At 34.0% G+C, this 18765-nt stretch overlaps 1 protein-coding gene across 2 annotated transcripts; it reads right to left on the bottom strand.

Annotated features, from left to right (window-relative positions):
• Positions 1–711: 711 nt before the first annotated feature.
• GSPT1 (G1 to S phase transition 1) lies at positions 712–18393 on the bottom strand. Of its 2 annotated transcripts, none has more exons than XM_044659188.1 (14): positions 18354–18393; positions 18203–18244; positions 17217–17438; positions 15577–15610; positions 14761–14838; positions 12271–12451; positions 10658–10812; positions 9725–9865; positions 8739–8832; positions 8223–8303; positions 4877–5050; positions 3928–4017; positions 3220–3388; positions 712–1202 (listed from the first exon to the last, which is right to left on the bottom strand). In XM_044659188.1, exons 2-14 carry the CDS (start codon positions 18222–18224, stop codon positions 1150–1152), a joined length of 1494 nt encoding a protein of 497 aa, XP_044515123.1. In that variant the 5' UTR covers positions 18225–18244; positions 18354–18393; the 3' UTR covers positions 712–1149. The 2 variants fall into 2 exon arrangements, with proteins under 2 accessions (XP_044515123.1, XP_044515132.1); XM_044659197.1 differs by having other exon boundaries at positions 17217–17435.
• Between the last annotated feature and the right edge of the window lie 372 nt (positions 18394–18765).

Genomic DNA, 18765 nt, shown 5'->3' with positions numbered 1-18765 from the left:
GTGCTTGATTCTATTTATCTCACTCCAAATTTCAGTATGTGCAAATTCTTATGATCATAAATATTTGGTAGTTTATTTTCCCAATTCATATTTAGCTTTAAACAGCAAGGATTATCCAGCCTTCAGTTACCAATACAAAGAGTCAACTGAGTAACTTTTAAGAACTGGCATTTTTTTCACTTGATGCAGTTCTCAAACCCAATTCAGCTTCTATAAATATTAATAGAGGCACTTCATGCCAGATCTTGCAAGGTTTTTTTTTTTTTTTTTGTGAATTCCACTGATTTGATTGGCTAGTAGATTTTTACAAAGGAGAAGAATTTATGCTTTACCTATTAGGCCACAGAATGCTATTCTGTCATTTCAAAACAACATTCTGTGTTTAGGAAATCAAGTAAAAAACATAAATATTAATTTTGGCAGAAAATAAAATTGACATAGAGCTAATAAAGCAATGTCAAATTTGAACAAACATATTTTAGTTTTATGAATGCACTAACCACCAAAAGGGACAAAACTAAATTTTTTTCTTTAGTAACAACCTTGAACGTTGTTTGTAAATGCCTCATTTAAAACAGTGAGTGGATGGGGGTAGTTTAGAAAAGTCCAAGTAATAAAATGTATTCAATTACTTGGAAAGTTAAAAAGCTAATGCAACAGTGTTACATCCAGATAAAAAACATTATTCAAAAGTAATTCAAATACCGAAAAGGGTTTCAAATTGAATATTTTATTAACATGGTAGTTGTCTTTGTAACATGTGCACACACACTCGCACACTCTGAATGATCTGCCTGGAAAAAAGATGTCTAAATATGCCTAAGGGGAAAATTAAAAATAAAAAATTCCTTTAGGTTTTCATTATTGTAGGCAATTATGTCCACATCACTTACAAAGCTATTGCCGAATCTGTCCAAGGAAGCAGAATTTGGGAGGAGAAAAAAACTTTGGGGGAAATTCAACAGTGGCATAGCAGAGCTCTCAATATGAGAAAGCTGACATAATGTGGACTTTTGCTGTGAAATTTGTCTTTGCAAAATATGGGGAGAAGTTTATCAATGGGCAGAAAATAAGAGAAGGCGGTGTGAAGTAGGCTTTTGCAGAGTCAATTTTCCTCACAGTATTGTGCAGGGTCATCAAGAAAAATGCTTAGTCCTTCTCTGGAACCAGTTTCAGAACTTTTCCAATTGCAATGGTCTTCCCTAAAAGACAACAATGACAAAATAAAAATAAAAAACCACCTTTTTCATGAACAGTCTAGACAAACTACAATAGCATTCTGATCTCCTGAGGAATTTTTCACTATAATAAATCAACTAAAAATTTTAAAAGTTCAATGGAATAACTGTACGGACTATGTAAGCAACTGTGGAAGTCAATTTTTTAGTGGAAAAATTATTCAACAGGTTTACTGACATTTTAAGTCAACAATAGAATTTCCAAATGTTAAATTTGAGAATAATATATATAAGTGGTTAAACCACAAAGGGTAGACATAGAAAATGTAATCTCTTATCACTAGAACTTTATATCATGAAATAAGTGTAACTAAAAGACAAAGAAATAGCCATTATTGACTTATATAACACAGAGAGAACATATATAGATTAAAAGATTACCATCCAATTTTCCTGAGAATTTGATGAAATTTAAAACAACCAACCAAAGGGGGAGGGGGGAGGAAACCACCACCACAAAACCAACCTGAACTTCTAGATAAAAATGGTACTGCAACGAGTTAGGCCTAAAAGTATTTAACACAATCTAATCTTGTTGATCTTCATTTAAGTCTGCCTATCCTAATCACAACCAGGACAAGGAGAATGTCTTAACATCATACTAAAATCCAACCCCTTCCCTTCTCTCAAGCCAATCAGCCACCTTACTTTTTAGGGCAGAACTTCATCACCTCTTACCCAGCCTAATTGCTTCCCTGCCTGAAAGCTTTTCTTCCACTCTACACTAGTTTCCTTAGGGGGTAGGTTTGATCATCCTTATTCAGTTAACACCAGCCCCTTCCTACTGTCTCTAGGATAAAATATATACATATTATTTATTTATTTCTGTTTAGGTTTAAAATTCCTTACAATCTGGCTGCAATCTACCTTTCCAATCTCATTATACACTAAGTACTTCCTGATGTTTTTCACATAGGTTTGTTTCCTACCTCTGTTACTCCTCTTTCCTCAAAAGTCAGCTTAAGATCCATTTCCCACATTCCCTGTGTTGCTGTGCTTCCTCCTTGGAGGAAGACTTTCTGTATTCTAGGCACATTTGTCCAGCAACAGAATGCAAGCCCCCTGGAGGCCGAGATGGTTTCATATTGGCCTTTCTATCCCTAGTACCTGGCATACAAGTGCTTAATAAAGGCTTATGGATAAACTGAAGTCACTCATATTACTTTTACAAAGAACTGTAAAGTAAGATTGGTGAAGTTAAACCTATGTCCCTATGCATTAAATACCCTGAGAAACAGAGGGAAGGAGTTTTAAAATGAGATAAAAGCATATTTTGTACTAATTTTTAAGCATAACCTCCCCTTCCTGTCACCTCAATATAAATATTTAACTCCAGTAAAGTGCATTTTCTCAAAAGTAGCATTAATTTGTTGATCCCTCAAGTTTAGTTCTTCATGAAGTTTCAATACCAATTTCAGAATCCAAGTTCATCAATGAGGTGAAATATTTGACAGAGAATACCATTATCACAGAATTTATGTATTTATTTAGATGAGTGAAATTATAATGTGCTATTTAAAAAGCAGTTAACTTTTTAAAATTTATTTTTTCTAGTAAAAAAAAAAGCAGGGTGCAAATATTGCTTAAGCACTAAAATTTGTCAGCAGATACAAGTAAAACATTTTTTTAAGTTTGCAGACATTTAACTTGGCATATGTTTTCAAAATCTGCTACTATCAAATCATATTTAAGATTTCAATTCTAAGCACCCCACCATAGTCAAGATCTCAGGAGATCTGGGTTCTAGATCATCTGGTACTCATTAGCTATAACTTCAACCAAATCATTTTATCCTTTTCTTACCAACAAAAAGATGTGAATTGAATAGATGATTTCAAAGGTATCTTCTAATTTTAATAGTCTATGTTTTCAAGTGATCTCTGACTCACAATGACACAGGATTCTAATGATGAATTTTATTAAAGTACAAGCACCTCAAAAGACCCATGGATTAAAAAAATGTTATTTTTAGTCCTCTTACCCTCATCTCTTAAGGTAAACCGACCCATCTGAGGGAAATCTTTGAAGGTCTCAAGGCAGATGGTTCCTGCTGTCCTTAAACGGGCAATGCATACTTGATCTTGTTTGACAAAACGTGGTCGTGTCTTACTTTTTTCTCCTGATTTTTTGTCTACCAAGCAGATTAAGGCCTATCCAAAACACAAGTCCAGAAGCTTTACATCAAACCGGATGAACAAATATTTTAAATTAAATGAAAAAACTATGCTGGATTAGTGTCCCCTGATCCAACCTTCCCCCTGCTCATGTGTCTTAAGATTTCTTAACTTCGAAATTTGAACAATTCCTGCAAGAATTTTGACTTCAAAAACATATCCAAACAACAATCAAAAAATGCTACAATGGACACTAAAGAATTTGAATAGCCCTGATTTTCAAATGGATTCCTCTAAAAAACAAAAACCAAACCAAACCAAAACAAAAACCTCTTACCTTCTGTATTAGAATCAATACTATAAGGGATAGGCAATGGGGGGTGGGGATGGGGGTGGGTGTGGGGGGGGGAGACGGCACTTGCTTAGGATTATACAGGTAGAAGTGTCTGAGGCTAGGTTTGAACCTAGAACCTCCAGTCTCTCACTCCAGTAAACCACCTACTTGTCCCTGGCATCATCTTTTCATAGTGTTTGCTTGACAAGGATAATTACATTTCATTTTATTAAAGACTCACTGTTATCTCGACTTCTTCGATACAGGTATGAATGTGCAGCACCGCATTATAACCTGGGCAGATGATGGATTTGTGCTCAATAATCACTATCTGAAAAGCAACACAAAATTCGTTACTATTTCTCTATGCTTAAAGGCACTAAAGAGACATCAAGGTGTAGTCTTATATATTATGAATTCTTGCAAAAACAGTTGACAACAAAAAATTGGCACTTAACCTACCATTAATGGACTTTGTGTTTCTAGTAACCCGGCATAAATTGTTTCTTGCAATGAACAGTTATTTTAAAGGCTACTTATGGGATTGTAGAACATGGAAAGTTTTAAAGTAGGTTTGTAGAAGGCAAACTGATGAATTTTGCCTGAAACAAACTGAATATGTCTAGCATTTATAGTATTAAAATAACTTATTTGACAGTAGGTCAAAGGAAAATGATCTAAAATCTAATGAACTGAGTTCAACAGTTTCTAATGCTACCCAGTTTTAGTCATTTATTTTCTATTTGACTCCAAGTCCAGAACTCTCTGAACTCCAGTTTCCTCATTTATAAGAGGATACCACCCTGTTTTCTGCCTAAAACGAGTTTGTTGTGAGGATCAAATGGGAAAACTTAACACTTTTTAAAAGTCATCAGCAAAGTTTATTAGAAATCCAGAGCTCTTAGAGAAATGGTTTTAGTGGCCAATTTCAAGTTGTGTGTAAGAATAAAAGAAATTGAGACATTATGTACATTAAGTTAGACCATTTTGGACAAAGGTACTTATATATTCAAAATGTCATTTTCTTAAGGGTTTGGTTAATTTGGTGCTATTATAAACTTGTAAAGTTTCTCCTCTACACACTAAAAAACTTTTGATATCAGCACCATACTGCAAATGTAAATAAAATATATAACAATATTTAGAAACAATCAGATTTAATGTGGGGCGATACGTGTACTTGCATTTACCTGGGCATCAAATGTGCGTCCTGAATGACAAAGATTATTAGGATCACAAAGTATGAATCCTGGAAGAATTTCTTCTTCTTCAATTCCCTTCAGTCTAATCTTGAGATTTTCACCTGGGGCTACAGAATCAGTTTCTACATCATCTGAAAGGATTCCAAGAACTTCCACGTTGTGCTTAAAGAAACCAAGATTAGATTTTTCTGATATTTGAAAAACTTGCTCTTTTTGTTATAATTAAAGAAAATTATATATGAATATTTGCTTTAAGTCTTATAGCTAGGTTTTTTACTTACTGATTAAGCAATGAAAAGTATCTGTTGTACTGAAAAAGATTATTCCATTCAAAACCAAGGATGGAAATAAAGCAAATATACCAGCAATACAACTGCCAATTAAAATACAAAATAATTCTTCACATCTTTATGTTATTCACAGTACCTAGCATAAAATAATTACTTAATAAATCCTTGTTCTCTTATTCTGATACTGTTCAAAGGTGAAATCAAGGCCAGTATTTGTATGTTTACTCTTCATTTATATATATATATATACATATATATATATATGTGCATATATATATATATGCATATATATATATACACACACACATATATATATATCTTCCCTAATTTATACTTATTCATTAGATCTTTATATGACTACAAGTGGGAATATAGTGGGTATCAATCTTTTGATTCTTCTAAGGTCCAAATTCCTTAATCTTATGGCATATTTCCCATTGCCTAGAACTTTCTCAATAATCTCAAAGTCTACATTTTTAGAAAACTATTCAATTAAGTTTTAAAGCAGATCAGATGAAAAAATTAGTAGTGTTGAAGCAAATCCTCTCTAAAATCTTATTCTTATATTATTAAAGTAATAACTAGTAAGGAACCTTTGTGGAATTCTGAATCAATATTTTCTATACCAAAATCTAAATGCAATATTCATCCACTCCCACCCACCATGATTTTACATAGAAAACAAGCAAGCATGTTTATTTCTTGTAAATGTTCAAATTCATGGTATGAAGCTAAGATAGAACTACTTTTAACTACACTGTCTACCTTAAGGGAGAGTAAAGGGGTCGACACTAACAACCCCACCACACAGAAGTGTAACAAGAAATCTTTACTTACTATTTTATGCTCAACTAATCCAGCACCACCCCCACACACAAATGTCCTTTAATGGTTAAGACCAATGGAGCTAATCTAAAGGTGATGTGAATCTTTATCTCGAGATTCCTTTGTCAAATGTGGGTTTGAGTCAAACAACTTCTTCAAGTATATGAAGGGTTATTATACTGAGGATGGTGACCAGTTGTTCTCCATCTCCACTGAGGACAGAACAAGAGGAAATGGGCTTAAGCTGCAGCATGAAGGATTTAAATTAAATATAAGGAAGAACTTCCAGATAGAGGATTATTAAAACAATGGAATGGGTTCCTGAGTGAAATGGTACCATCAGCTTTCTTGGGCTTCTAATTCACTGATAAGTTTGGGAATTTTGAGGTAGAACTGGCTCAAATCAGGAAAAAAGACTCAATCAACTTTCAAGACTTCCTCAGGACATATAACCCTAAGGTTTACATTAATACTCATTCATTTGGTGAGAGATGAACACTATAATAACCTTTTCTACACATCCATCTGAGAAATGGGCATGATTTCTTGAACAAGAAAAAAAGTATCTTTTGACTGAAGTGAACTTGATAAAAAAGCTCAAGGGGCTACTTCTTAGTTCTTTCAGTATTCCAATTCAAAAGCACATTATTTATTAGCTTCCATTTATTTCGTAATTATGTAGTTTTCTAATTATGGCACACTAACAATTTAAATTTCTGAATACTAATATACAAGTTCTTGCTCTACTACACCCTTTTACCTCCAGGTGGACACCTTTTTCAGAGAGAAAGAAGAAGAATGTTTTGGATAGGGTCAAAGGAGTACTAGAATATAGCTCATTTTTAACTTAGAAAAGGTTTTGGGCCAAAAATGAAGTTTAGAAATGAAGAACTGGTATTCTTACCGTTTTTTGGATTTATAAAGTACACCTTCAATTATTAGTACAGTCTTCAATTTGTTAGACTAGTTCTTTTCCACTAAAGGTCTAATGGGACTAGCAGTTTGGGGGGTTTTCTGTGGGAATTAAGAGTAATTATCCTTATCAAGAACTGTCTTCAAAATCAGTCCATCTATTAAACTGGACCATCAGGAAATAAGTAAAATATCTACTACTATTAGTCTATAGGTACTATTATAAGTATCAATTTAGTTCAATGGAAATTTATTGTGTGTGGTTTTTTTTCTGATCCCATATACTCAAGATAATAATGCAGAGATCATTCACTGAAAAGACACCAATAAATTTACAAGTAGAAATAAAATATTCTAGGTTGGCTCTCTCTCTATTTATACATACATATAATATTTTTATGTTTATTATATATTTATACATTTTATTTATATACACATATATACATACATACACACACACACATAAGAGTAAGATTTTTTAAATTCACAGGCTAGGTGTCACTAAAAGCAAATCGTTAAACAGAAATAGAAAGTATGCTAAACTACAACATAATGATCAGGTTCTAGGGTTTGGCAGGTTTTAATAAAATTTTAATGTATGTATAATCTGTATGCCTTCAGAAAAAAATACAGATAAGAATGGAGAAGAATCATCATGGGCCTCTTTTTAGGGACTTGGCAGAACTCTAAAATCAGAGGAACAAGAACCTAAGAGAACCAATGAATAGCATAGGTCAGTGATAGGCAAACTGTGGGCCAGATGCGGCACTCTGAAATGTTCTATCTATCGCACCGGCAACATTATTCCTAATCTGACGAATACAATGAGTAGGATACAATACAATGAAACTTTGAAAGAGTTGCCTTAGAAAGAGACTGACAGATGAGCATCTCCTTTCCTTTGACCCCCTCTTTAAAAAGTTTGCCCATCACTGGCATAAGTTATTACTGCAATGTTGTGGGCACTGAACCACATCTTAACTATATATAGCAAAAGATATATTTACCAAGGTTAAGCTTCTGATGCAAGTTATAGAAGTCTACTGTAATTGCTTTTAAGCTGAACATACTCTAAGAATACTCTAAGCCATGGTCTCATCACCCTCCACCCCTAACAATTTCAACTATTTCTTTTTTTCTTGCCAAGAATGTGATGAAACATTCACTTGGATGAAAGGGAAATTTTCTTTGATTTGTAGCCACTAGGCCTTGATATATTCACATTCCAAATCTTTACTATTTCCCAGAAAAAATTTAAATGGAACATAGCATTACAACTTACTTAGATGAAAACTTTTCATTCTTACCTTGTTTGGCATCATTACAAGCTGCTGTCCTTTGCAAATAGAGCCTGATTCCAGCTTTCCCAGGACCACAGTGCCCATGTCCTTTGGAAATAATTTTTTCAAAATTAGATACAGGCAAAATTTAATGGTTATCTTTTCAACCTTGTGGATTGCCTTGTAAATAAATAATACTTGTAAAATAGTAATTATTCAGACAAATTATTATGAAACAAATTACTAGGGCTAACTGGAAATGGGAAAACATTAATAACCCCAAGGACCTTAAATTTGAAATAAAAAACATTCTCAAAAAATATTGTCAGTTCTTTGAGAAAGATTCTTTACTACTCTTCACATATCTCCTAGTAAGGGCAACTCTAGGATTTAAAGAATCAAAAATAACTTATAAAAAGCCCCAAGAGAATTTAAATAGAATACAATCCATTGTACAATTCTTAAACTACCTGGCTCACTAACAGACATGACTCTCTGAACTAAGATGTACCCATTTAACCATCTCTGGTCTTGGCTTGATACCTTGTATTTATCCACAATTGGCAGCCTGATTGGTCCATCAACTGATCTGTTGAAGTTTGGCAAATTATCCAGATATGGAATAAATGGTAACCCACTGAAAAGACATAACACAACATATTAATACCACCAGTATATGTCAGAAAACATAAATGAAGGAATGATCTGGTACTGGTAACTAATATGATATGAGCATTAGTGTTATAATATTTTGAATTCATTTCAAATAGCCTTTTCCCTTAGCAACATTTACCATTGATTATTTCCCACAGATTGCTTCCTAGGATAGGAACTTATAACATCTTTTAGAATATCAGATGCTTTACATATATTATCTCACTTATGCCTCAGAATCTTGTGAAACAAATAGTGCAAGCTCCATTTTGTAGATGAAGAAACTGAGGGCTGTTTGAGAGATGAAGCGACTTGCTCAATGCCTCAAAACTAATAAATTAGTTCAAAAAAATATATCTGGTGATTTCAAAGCCTCTTGCTATCTTCACTGAAGAGGCTGTAGTTCAGTATTAGTCACATGAAACACCTGATCTTTATTTGTTACTCTTGTATGCCGTGTAGGCTAGTGAGTAAATAGTTTTGAAGCATTTAAGACACCTGTAAAATAAGATCAGACCAGATCTCAAGACCCTCTCAATTCTAAAATTATGATTTTACATAATAACCATTTCCTTTAAAATTATATGGCTATATTCCTTGTTATTATAAAATACACAATCTTTTTCATAAGAGCATCATGTATTTAAAGGATGAGGGAGACAAACTTCTTTCAAAATTCATGATAGTAGTGAATCTCATTAAACAAGAATGCAATATAGTCATTTTCCTGAATCTTCTTTTTTAAACCTCTACCTTCTGTCTTAAGAGTCAATACTGGGTATTGGTTTTAAGGCAGTGTAAGGGCTAGGCAATGGAGGTTAAATGACTTGCTCAGGATCACACAATTAGGAATATTTTCCCTTAAAGATACTTACATATACCAAGGACAGAAATCTGATTGCTCTTTAAGGTTTGCACCAGTCAATCCTGAGCAGGGCATGAAGTGAATATCCTTTTTGGGATTGAAGCCAACTTTTTTCAAAAATGGCACCAACTTTTCTTTACATTCTTCATATCTACAAATAGTTATTAAAAATTAGCCATGAAAAAGATAATTATGCAACAAATTTCATCATTAAAGAGAATTCAAAAAGAAGACCCAAAGAGTGCCAGGGGGTTCATAAACGATTTTTAAAATTTTTGAAAGACTGGTATATATGCAAACCATTAATAGCTATATGAAAAGAATGCTTAAAATCACGAATAACAAGTACAAAGTTTAAGATTCCACTTCAGTCCAATCAGATCAAGACAAAGGTGACTAAAGACAAAAAATGATAAATGTTAGCAGAACTATGAGAAGTTCATTTATGTACTGCTGTGAATTCAAGAAAATAATTTGTAACCATATTATTAAAGTCACAGCTTCTATGACATCTAGGAGGGCAAAATATTGAAGGAAAGTCCCAGAGATAAAAAAATATTTACGCCAGAATTTTGGGAAAAGAAATAAAGGAAAAATAGGTGCCTTTTTACTTGAAGAGAGAAGAATAAACTTTCTCAATGTATTGGAATTTTACTGAAAAACAAGAAATGACAAATATAAAACAAAGAAATTAGGAAGATTTATAGAAATTCATGCATAGTGATCCATACCAGAACAATTTTTACATGACCACTGTGCTTTCCAAGAGCACAGAGATGAGGTATTCTTCCTGAAAATTGGCAGATTGTGGACAAGAGGTTCAGAATAAGCAATAAGTTTTTACATAGTTCATGTGTTGATCTTTTTTAATTTGACTGTACTTGTTACCAAGGAGGGTTCTTAGGGGAAGATATATTAAAAAAATAATATAAACTTTATTCACCTTTCATTGCTCCAATTTACTGTTGGATCATCCATCTTATTAATAAGCACTATTAAGTGTTTTACACCCGCTGTTTTTGCCAACATGGCATGTTCTCTTGTCTGTCCTCCTTTTTCAAATCCAGTTTCAAACTCTCCTTTCCGGGCAGAGATTACCTATTCCAAGAAAACAGCCACTAAGTTTTTCTTCATTATACACTTTGTTTCCAATATGAAAATTATATATCTCAATTATAGTAGAACCTCTAAGTCACTGGGAAAGATAAGGAAGTATATCTCTATGGGTATTACTTGCCAGCACCCTAATATAGGTAGCTCCCATTACCCCTGCCTAGACTTTTGCAATAACTTTCCTTTTCTAGTCACTTCCATTTTCTCTTGTTTTTCAATCTACCCACTAATGACAGAATAATCTTCAATGTCTCCCTATTGCTTAATAAAAGAAATGAAATATTCTTTGCTAGACATTTCAGGCTCTATACTAAGTGATGCTATCCCCCAGATTTCTCTTACAGTTTAAGGCTATAGAAAAGTTTAGTTCCCTACTTCACTTTGTGCTTTTGCTCAGTTTCTTAATTCCTGGAACACCCTGTCCCCTGACTAGCAAATTTTTTTTTCTTTGCTCTTTGGGAGTCCAATTCAAATATCATTTCTTTCATGAACTTTTCCCTTACACTCGTCCTCAGCCTCAACATTATCAACCCTATGAAGCATGTCTGCAATCAATGCACTCACATAATACTATTATAGTAAACTCCATTGTTTACTATGCTGTACTAGACTATCACCTCCCTAAAGGAGATTCCACCCAGCACCTAGTACAGTACTCTAAGCCCAGTAGGTGCTATTTGTTGTTGTTACCGAACACTCAGATAACTTTCTTGTCAGAAAATTTGGCCTACATAAGTGGAAAGATAGTGGAAATAACTGTTCAAAGAATACTTTTGGGGAGAGGTATATGTATGGCTGCTATATCCAAACAAAATGTAAAATATAAGAGTTTAAAGGTGCATACACACACAACACACATGCAGTCAAGCACATAAATCTACTCAAAACCTTGTGAGAAAAAATAAAGGGCTTTTTCAGTAAAATATTTCTTCCAACATCCACCAGTATAGCAATTATTGATTCATTTATAAAACAACATATACCATATTGATGAGGCTCAACCATTGATCATTTCAACAAATGATTCACATTTTTCAAACCTTTCTCCCCAGCTCTTATTTATGTTTCATTTGACTGGGGATCGGATCAGCAAAGCACTGTACTCGGCGCCAGATGGAAGATGAACTAAAGAACATATACAAAACACTGAATTGTGAAGAAATAATTTCTCAGAGTTTCTGACCTATCCAAACATAAATCTAAGCTGGGAACAGAGAGAGGAAGATCTATTACAAACATGCACCCCAGAAGATAACTCCAGTCACAAGATTATAATCACCAGATTTTTTTGGGGGGGTGGGGGTGGGAGGGGGGAAAAAAATGACTGAGCAAACAAAGATCGAGTATGCACTCTACCAGATGCCAATTCATTCAAAATGAATCCAAATTTCTGAAATTCAAACTAAGTAAAAAGAACAAAAGTTGACTGATACATTCTCTTACCAGTACAGCCAAATCAGCTTGAGAAGCACCACCAATCATGTTTGGGACAAAACTCTTGTGCCCAGGGGCGTCGAGGATGGTGAAATGCTTCTTTTCTGTCTCAAAGTATGCTCGGCCCACTTCTACAGTTTTACCTTTGTCTCGTTCTTCCTGATTTGTATCTAAGGCCCATGACAAGTACCTATGAGAAGCACAATTTTAAAGCTAGATTATTGATTATATTAAATTAAAAAGGGTTTGTACAAACAAATTCAATGCAACAAAAATTAGAAGGGAAGCAACAAATTGCAAAAAAAATCTTTATAACAAAAAACTCTGATAAAGGTCTAATTATTCAAATATATAAGGAGCTAAATCAATTGCACAAAAAAAAAAAAATCAAGCCATTCCCCAATTGATGAATGGGCAAGAGACATGAATATGAAATTTTCAGATAAAGAAATTAAAACTATCAATAAACATATGAAAAAAATGTTCTAAATCTCTTATAATTAGAGAAATGCAAATCAAAACAACTGAGGTACCACCTCATACCTAGCAGATTGGCTAACATGACAGCAAAGGAAAATAATAAACGTTGGAGGGGATGTGGCAAAATTGGGACATGAATGCATTGCTGGTGGAGTTGTGAATTGATACAGCCATTCTGGATGGCAATTTGGAACTATGCCCAAAGGGCTATAAAAGACTGTCTGCCTTTTGATCCAGCCATACAACTGCTGGGTTTATACCCCAAAGAGATCATAAGGGAAAAGACTTGTACAAAATTATTTATAGCTACGCTCTTTGTGGTGGCAAAAAATTGGAAAATGAGGGAATTGGGGAATGGATGAACAAATTGTGATGTCTGTTGGTGATGGAATACTATTGTGCTCAAAAGAATAATGAACTGGAAGAATTCCATGTGAACTGGAACAATCTCCAGAAATTGATGCAGAATGAAAGGAGCAGAACCAGGAGGACATTATACACAGAGATGGATACACTGTGGTAAAATAGAACATAATGGACTTTTCTACTAGCAGCAATGCAAGGATCCAGAGCAAGGCTGAGGGACTTATGAGAAAGAAAACTAACCACTGAGAGGAAGAACTGTGGGAAGAGAAACACAGAGGAAAAACAACTGCTTGAACACATGGGCTGATGGGGATATTATTGGGGATGTAGACACTAAATGATAACTCTAGTCCAACTATCAATAATATGGAAATAGGTCTTAATCAATGATACATGTAAAACCCAGTGGAATTGTGCATCAGCTACAGGGAGGGAGAGGGAGTTTGGGGGAGAGGGAAAGAACATGAATCATGTAACCATGGAAAAATAATTCTAAATTTTAAAAAGGAATAATAAAAAAAAAACAGTAAGAGTACCTGGAGTCCAGTAACCTGGTTTCCCCTGGTCACTATACTAAGCTCTATGATTTTGAATAACCAAGTCATTATTTAACTTCTGAAGTGGTTATATGTTATATTGCTTCCATACATCTCTAAAAATTATATGATTACTCTAGAAGATGATAGTCATTTGAGTGTTTTAACAGAGTATGAATGAATCTTTGAATTAAAACTTTACCCACCCAAAATTCAATGAAAGAAATATCCTACAAAGAAGCAGGTTCAAAGTAAAATTAATTTCTTTACATAGTGACAATTCTCAATTCCCCTCATAAGAGAGATAGCAATCAAGTATTTAAAACTGCGATTATGACCTTAACAGAGCCAAACAAAAATTTTAATAGTTATCAATGCCATAGGATTAACAATCTTAAAATATTTGTGTGCAGAAGTTATAGCTTTCTAATAAAAAAATATAATGCTGCAAAATGTATGACTGCCTAGGGGTATGTCTATATAAATAACAGAATAGCACTTATAAAGACATAAAAAACCACCCGATAATTCTAGGAGAAAAGGCTATTTATTCACAAAGATATACAAGACTCCTACTTTACAAATGTTTACATGTATGTTTGAATGATAGACAAATATGGTCATCTGAGTTTTTGTGTACCAATTAGAAATTTAAATAATTCTTTCTTATCATGACACTTTAATTCATGCTGAAGGAATACAAAATTCCATTTTCCTTTCAATACTTGATGTATGATGTGGAGTTTACAATAAAGTACTGCCTCCCCACACCAAATATGTTAAATGGATGATATACACTGAAATGTTTATATCACCTCCTTATTATTGCACTTGCCTGAGAAGGATGGAAGAAAACCTGAACAAAAGCAGTTTAAGATTTTAACACAAAATCCAAAGTTTATACCTCTCAAAGATTCTAGAATTCATTAAAGACACCAGTCTTTAAACAAAATCTTATCCCTAAATAACTATGAATTTGAGATTTATTCCAACAGAACTGCTTAACAATAATAATGATATACTAATAGGTACCATAAAATTATTATGGCCCACACCAGATAAAAATTTCTAAAACTTTTCAGTAATTTTTATATTATTATAATAAAATTTTCCATACCAAGTTTCTCTGTTTTTTTCTTTAGCTTCTCGTTCATATTTTTCAAGTGTTCTTTTGTCAACCATCCCCGTCAAATACCTGAAAACACACACAAGACACACATGTACATGTTAAAACTTTAAAAGCAGTCAACAAATAAAATGTCTAATTATTTTAAAAGTTAGTACCATGTTAGAAGAGGAAAAACTCAGCTATATTCTTGATATTTAATGGGTAAAGAGAAAAAAAGCATTTCTCCATCCCATACTTTTACACCTGGTTTTCAAAAAATCTCAGGTGAACTATATTCTTAACTAAAATAATATCTCCAGTGATTAAGAATTTTGAATTCTAAAAGTTGTCTTTCAAGTATGCATAACAACACTATGGGACTTTTCAGCAAATACTCAGCTAGTAGATGAATTAAGAAACTCGAAGGTTTGTAGAAGACTAAGGATTAAACTATGACAATATTGGGTTTCAAGATGATTTAGGTTGAATAAGAACCTTCCCTGATGAGAATGTTTTTAAATTGATGTTTCTTAAGTAGCTAGGACTGATCTGCTTAGTTTATAAGTTTCTAACCTTGAACTGTGAGAACATTTAAGAGATTTTATTAAAAACATATTATCGGGGAAGCTAGGTGGCTTAGTGAATAGAGCCAGGCCTGGAGATCAGAGATGTTGGGTTCAAATCTGACCTCAGACACTTCCTAGCTGTGTGACCTTGGTCAAGTAACTTAACTCCCATTGCCTAACCTTATGACACTCTTCTGCTTTGGAACTGATAACTGATTCTAAGACAGAATGATTTAAAAAAGAAAAATTATCAACTTACATTATTTGTCCTCCAATAGTTGATTTACCAGCATCTAACAAAAGAAACGTAAAAAAAGTTAAGTTAAAAAAAAAAATATATATATATATAAAAATAAAATATATGTATGTATGTATGTGTATGTATATATACTATCATAAAGAACCACAATGACATTTAGAAATACATCGGACATTTTGGGGACAATTAACTTATTTTTTTTTTAAACCCTTACCTTCCATCTTGGAGTCAATACTGTGTATTGGCTCCAAGGCAGAAAAGTGGTAAGGGTAGGCAATGGGGGTCAAGTGACTTGCCCAAGGTCACACAGCTGGAAGTGTCCGAGGCCGAACTTGAACCTAGGACCTCCAGTCTCTAGGCCTGGCTCTCAATCCACTGAGCTACCCAGCTGCCCCCAACAATCCACTGCTAAACATCACTATTGTCAGCTTTATATTTATCTACCCAAATAATCTCTACCAAGAATATGAAGAGCTTAGCTTTAATTTTTTTTTTTTTTTTTAATCCTGGGACTCCATTCTAGGAGCATAGGGCCACAACCAGTAGGCAATGGGTCACACAGTCGCTCAGGGTCACCCAGCTGGGAAGTGTCTGAGCCCGGATTTGAACCTAGGACCTTTTGTCTCTAGGCCTGGCTCTCAATCCACTGAGCTAGCCCAGCTGCCCCTACTTTAGGCTGCAGTTTCTTTAGCAGATGTAGTTTTTACAGGGTGGGGTTGCTAGCCCCACGCCCAACCCTCCTCCTTTTTCATCCGGGCTAGGGACCGTCCTTGGCCCAGGAGTGGTAAGGGTGGGCAATAGGGGTCAAGTGACTTGCCCAAGGTCACACAGCTGGAAGTGTCCGAGGCCGGACTTGAACCTAGGACCTCCAGTCTCTAGGCCTGGCTCTCAATCCACTGAGCCACCCAGCTTTAATACTCTTTCCATATTTCTTGCTCCATTTTAAACCTAAAATATACCAATGCTCTTAGTAACACACTTCAAATCATATAAGTAGCAAAACCAAGAAAGAACAAAACCAAGATTAATACACATGTACACACACAAAAACCAAAACAAAATGCTATTTGCTCCCTAGAAAGATGATTTAGTCAGAGCATGTAAGATATTTAAGATCCAATAATATCCTAGTCCTAAGAGATATTTTGTTGGAGGAGGGATATTTTTTATTTGGTCAACTAACTAACTAACCAATTAATTAATTAATTGGTGTTTGGGTGAATTTCTCCCTCAGCTCCTATTAACAACACAAATGCAACATGGACAGTAATTTTTCAACAATGAGATCTATAAACGCAGCATGAAAACAAGTGATGGGTTATCACTGAGGAAAGCAGCCTCTCCTTCCTCACACTGGTCCCCACCCCTAACTCCCCATCCAGACAACAAAAGCAACAATGAAGAGTAGATATGTTGTTGCTATTAAGTAGACCCAAAGAATCAGAAACACTCCAATTAATTTCATTTCATGGAAAATGAATACCGGAATTAATTTATCAAGCAGATTTTTAGCAAAAAATGCTTTCAGCTACTAACATACTCAAGTTGGGATAGACTGCAATGTCAAAGAGTGAAATGAAAAATACTTTCATGCAATTATAGTATATCGATCTTCCAGTCTTCACTCATTTACAACTTACCTACATGCCCAATGAAGACTACATTTACATGTTCTTTCTTAGGTGCACCTGGTGGTGCTACCACAGATTTAGGTTTTGGTATTTCTTCTTCCTCCTCCATCATCATTTCTTGGACACTCTCCTCTGGAGGCCTTCCATCTCCACCCCCTGGCTCTGCTTCACTAGGTTCTTCTTTGTGCTCCCATGATTCTTCTGGGGACATTTCTGTCTCTCCATTTTCTACTGGAAGAAAGACAAATATCTTAAAATTTTGTTTTTGAACTCATTTTTGCAATGAACAACAGATGTTTTTTATGAAGATATTCACTGGAAAACCATTCCATTTTCTATTGTCCTGCCACATATATAAAAACAGGAAAATATCTACTTATTTCTGAAACGTATAGCTTTAAAACTCTTGGTTGCTGACGTCAGCAACTCAAAAATGAGATTTCTAATCTCTAATGCTCTAATCAAGCATTTTCATAAGGAAAACAGCAAGGAAGATTTAAAAACTCCTTAATGTACACAGCAGATGCTCCAACATGTCAAAATGCACTGAAAATGATTACAACTTTATAGGAAAAACAATTTTAAATCATAGGGATTCAAGAATAAATTCACTGAATATTAAAAATGTCATTTAAATTTGGTCTAAACTGTCAATCAGTTTAGGAATAACTGAAAACATTAAGGAAATACTGAAAGCAAAATGCAAGTTTTGGCCAAAAGTAAATTGAACAAGGTCAAATACTTTAACTTGATTTAATAGTATTCCACTTAATCCTGTTATATTTGGGCTCATTACATTTACTACAGTAACATTCATGTCTAATTAAAATCTTTCCAAAAGCATAATATACATTCTACAAATGCACCTAACAGCAAAGACCCTATTAAGCCAGTGCTCAATTTAGCCATTATAATATAACACTTACATTTGCACCTTAAATCTTGAGATTGAAAGTTTCATATTACTGTATTAATATGGTCAGAAAGTGTCTTACCAACAGGTTCTGAAACTTCCATGCTAACAGCTGAATTTGAACCTAAACAAGAAATTGAGATATAATGCACGTTTACAAAAAAAAAAAACCTAATCCTTACAACCCCTAAACAAATGACTTCTGATGAAAAGATTGCATAACAGAAAATTACCTTCATACAACACTGACTGTTCTTCTTGAGAAGGTTCCACAGGTGCTGTTTAATAAAAATAATTTCTTGTTAAAAACATATGTAGTCATCAAATTGTTTTATTTTCCAGTATGCCCCCAAATGCTAAACTAAGAGCTACAAGTTTTTTGAAGGGAACCATTAGCCATTATATTGATTTCACGAACAAATCTGCTTAAACATTTCAAATTAAATATAACCTCCTAATTTCCACACTATTGTTTTCTTCATGGATTGTACAAAATTAACTTTTGCCCAGGTTAGATAGTTAAAATTTTACTGTAAAGCAAGTAGAGCTTGATTGGAAGAAGGAATAAACTTTGTTTTTGAAACAACTCTTCTCAAAAATGTTCCTTTTTAAGAAAAGTTAAGCAAAATGAGCAAACAGGTTGGA

The sequence above is a fragment of the Gracilinanus agilis genome, chromosome 1 (genome assembly GCF_016433145.1).
Source record: "Gracilinanus agilis isolate LMUSP501 chromosome 1, AgileGrace, whole genome shotgun sequence".
Classification (NCBI taxonomy): Eukaryota; Metazoa; Chordata; class Mammalia; order Didelphimorphia; family Didelphidae; genus Gracilinanus; species Gracilinanus agilis.
Note: the sequence above shows the minus strand (reverse complement) of the source record. Positions and strands in the feature narration are given on the sequence as shown.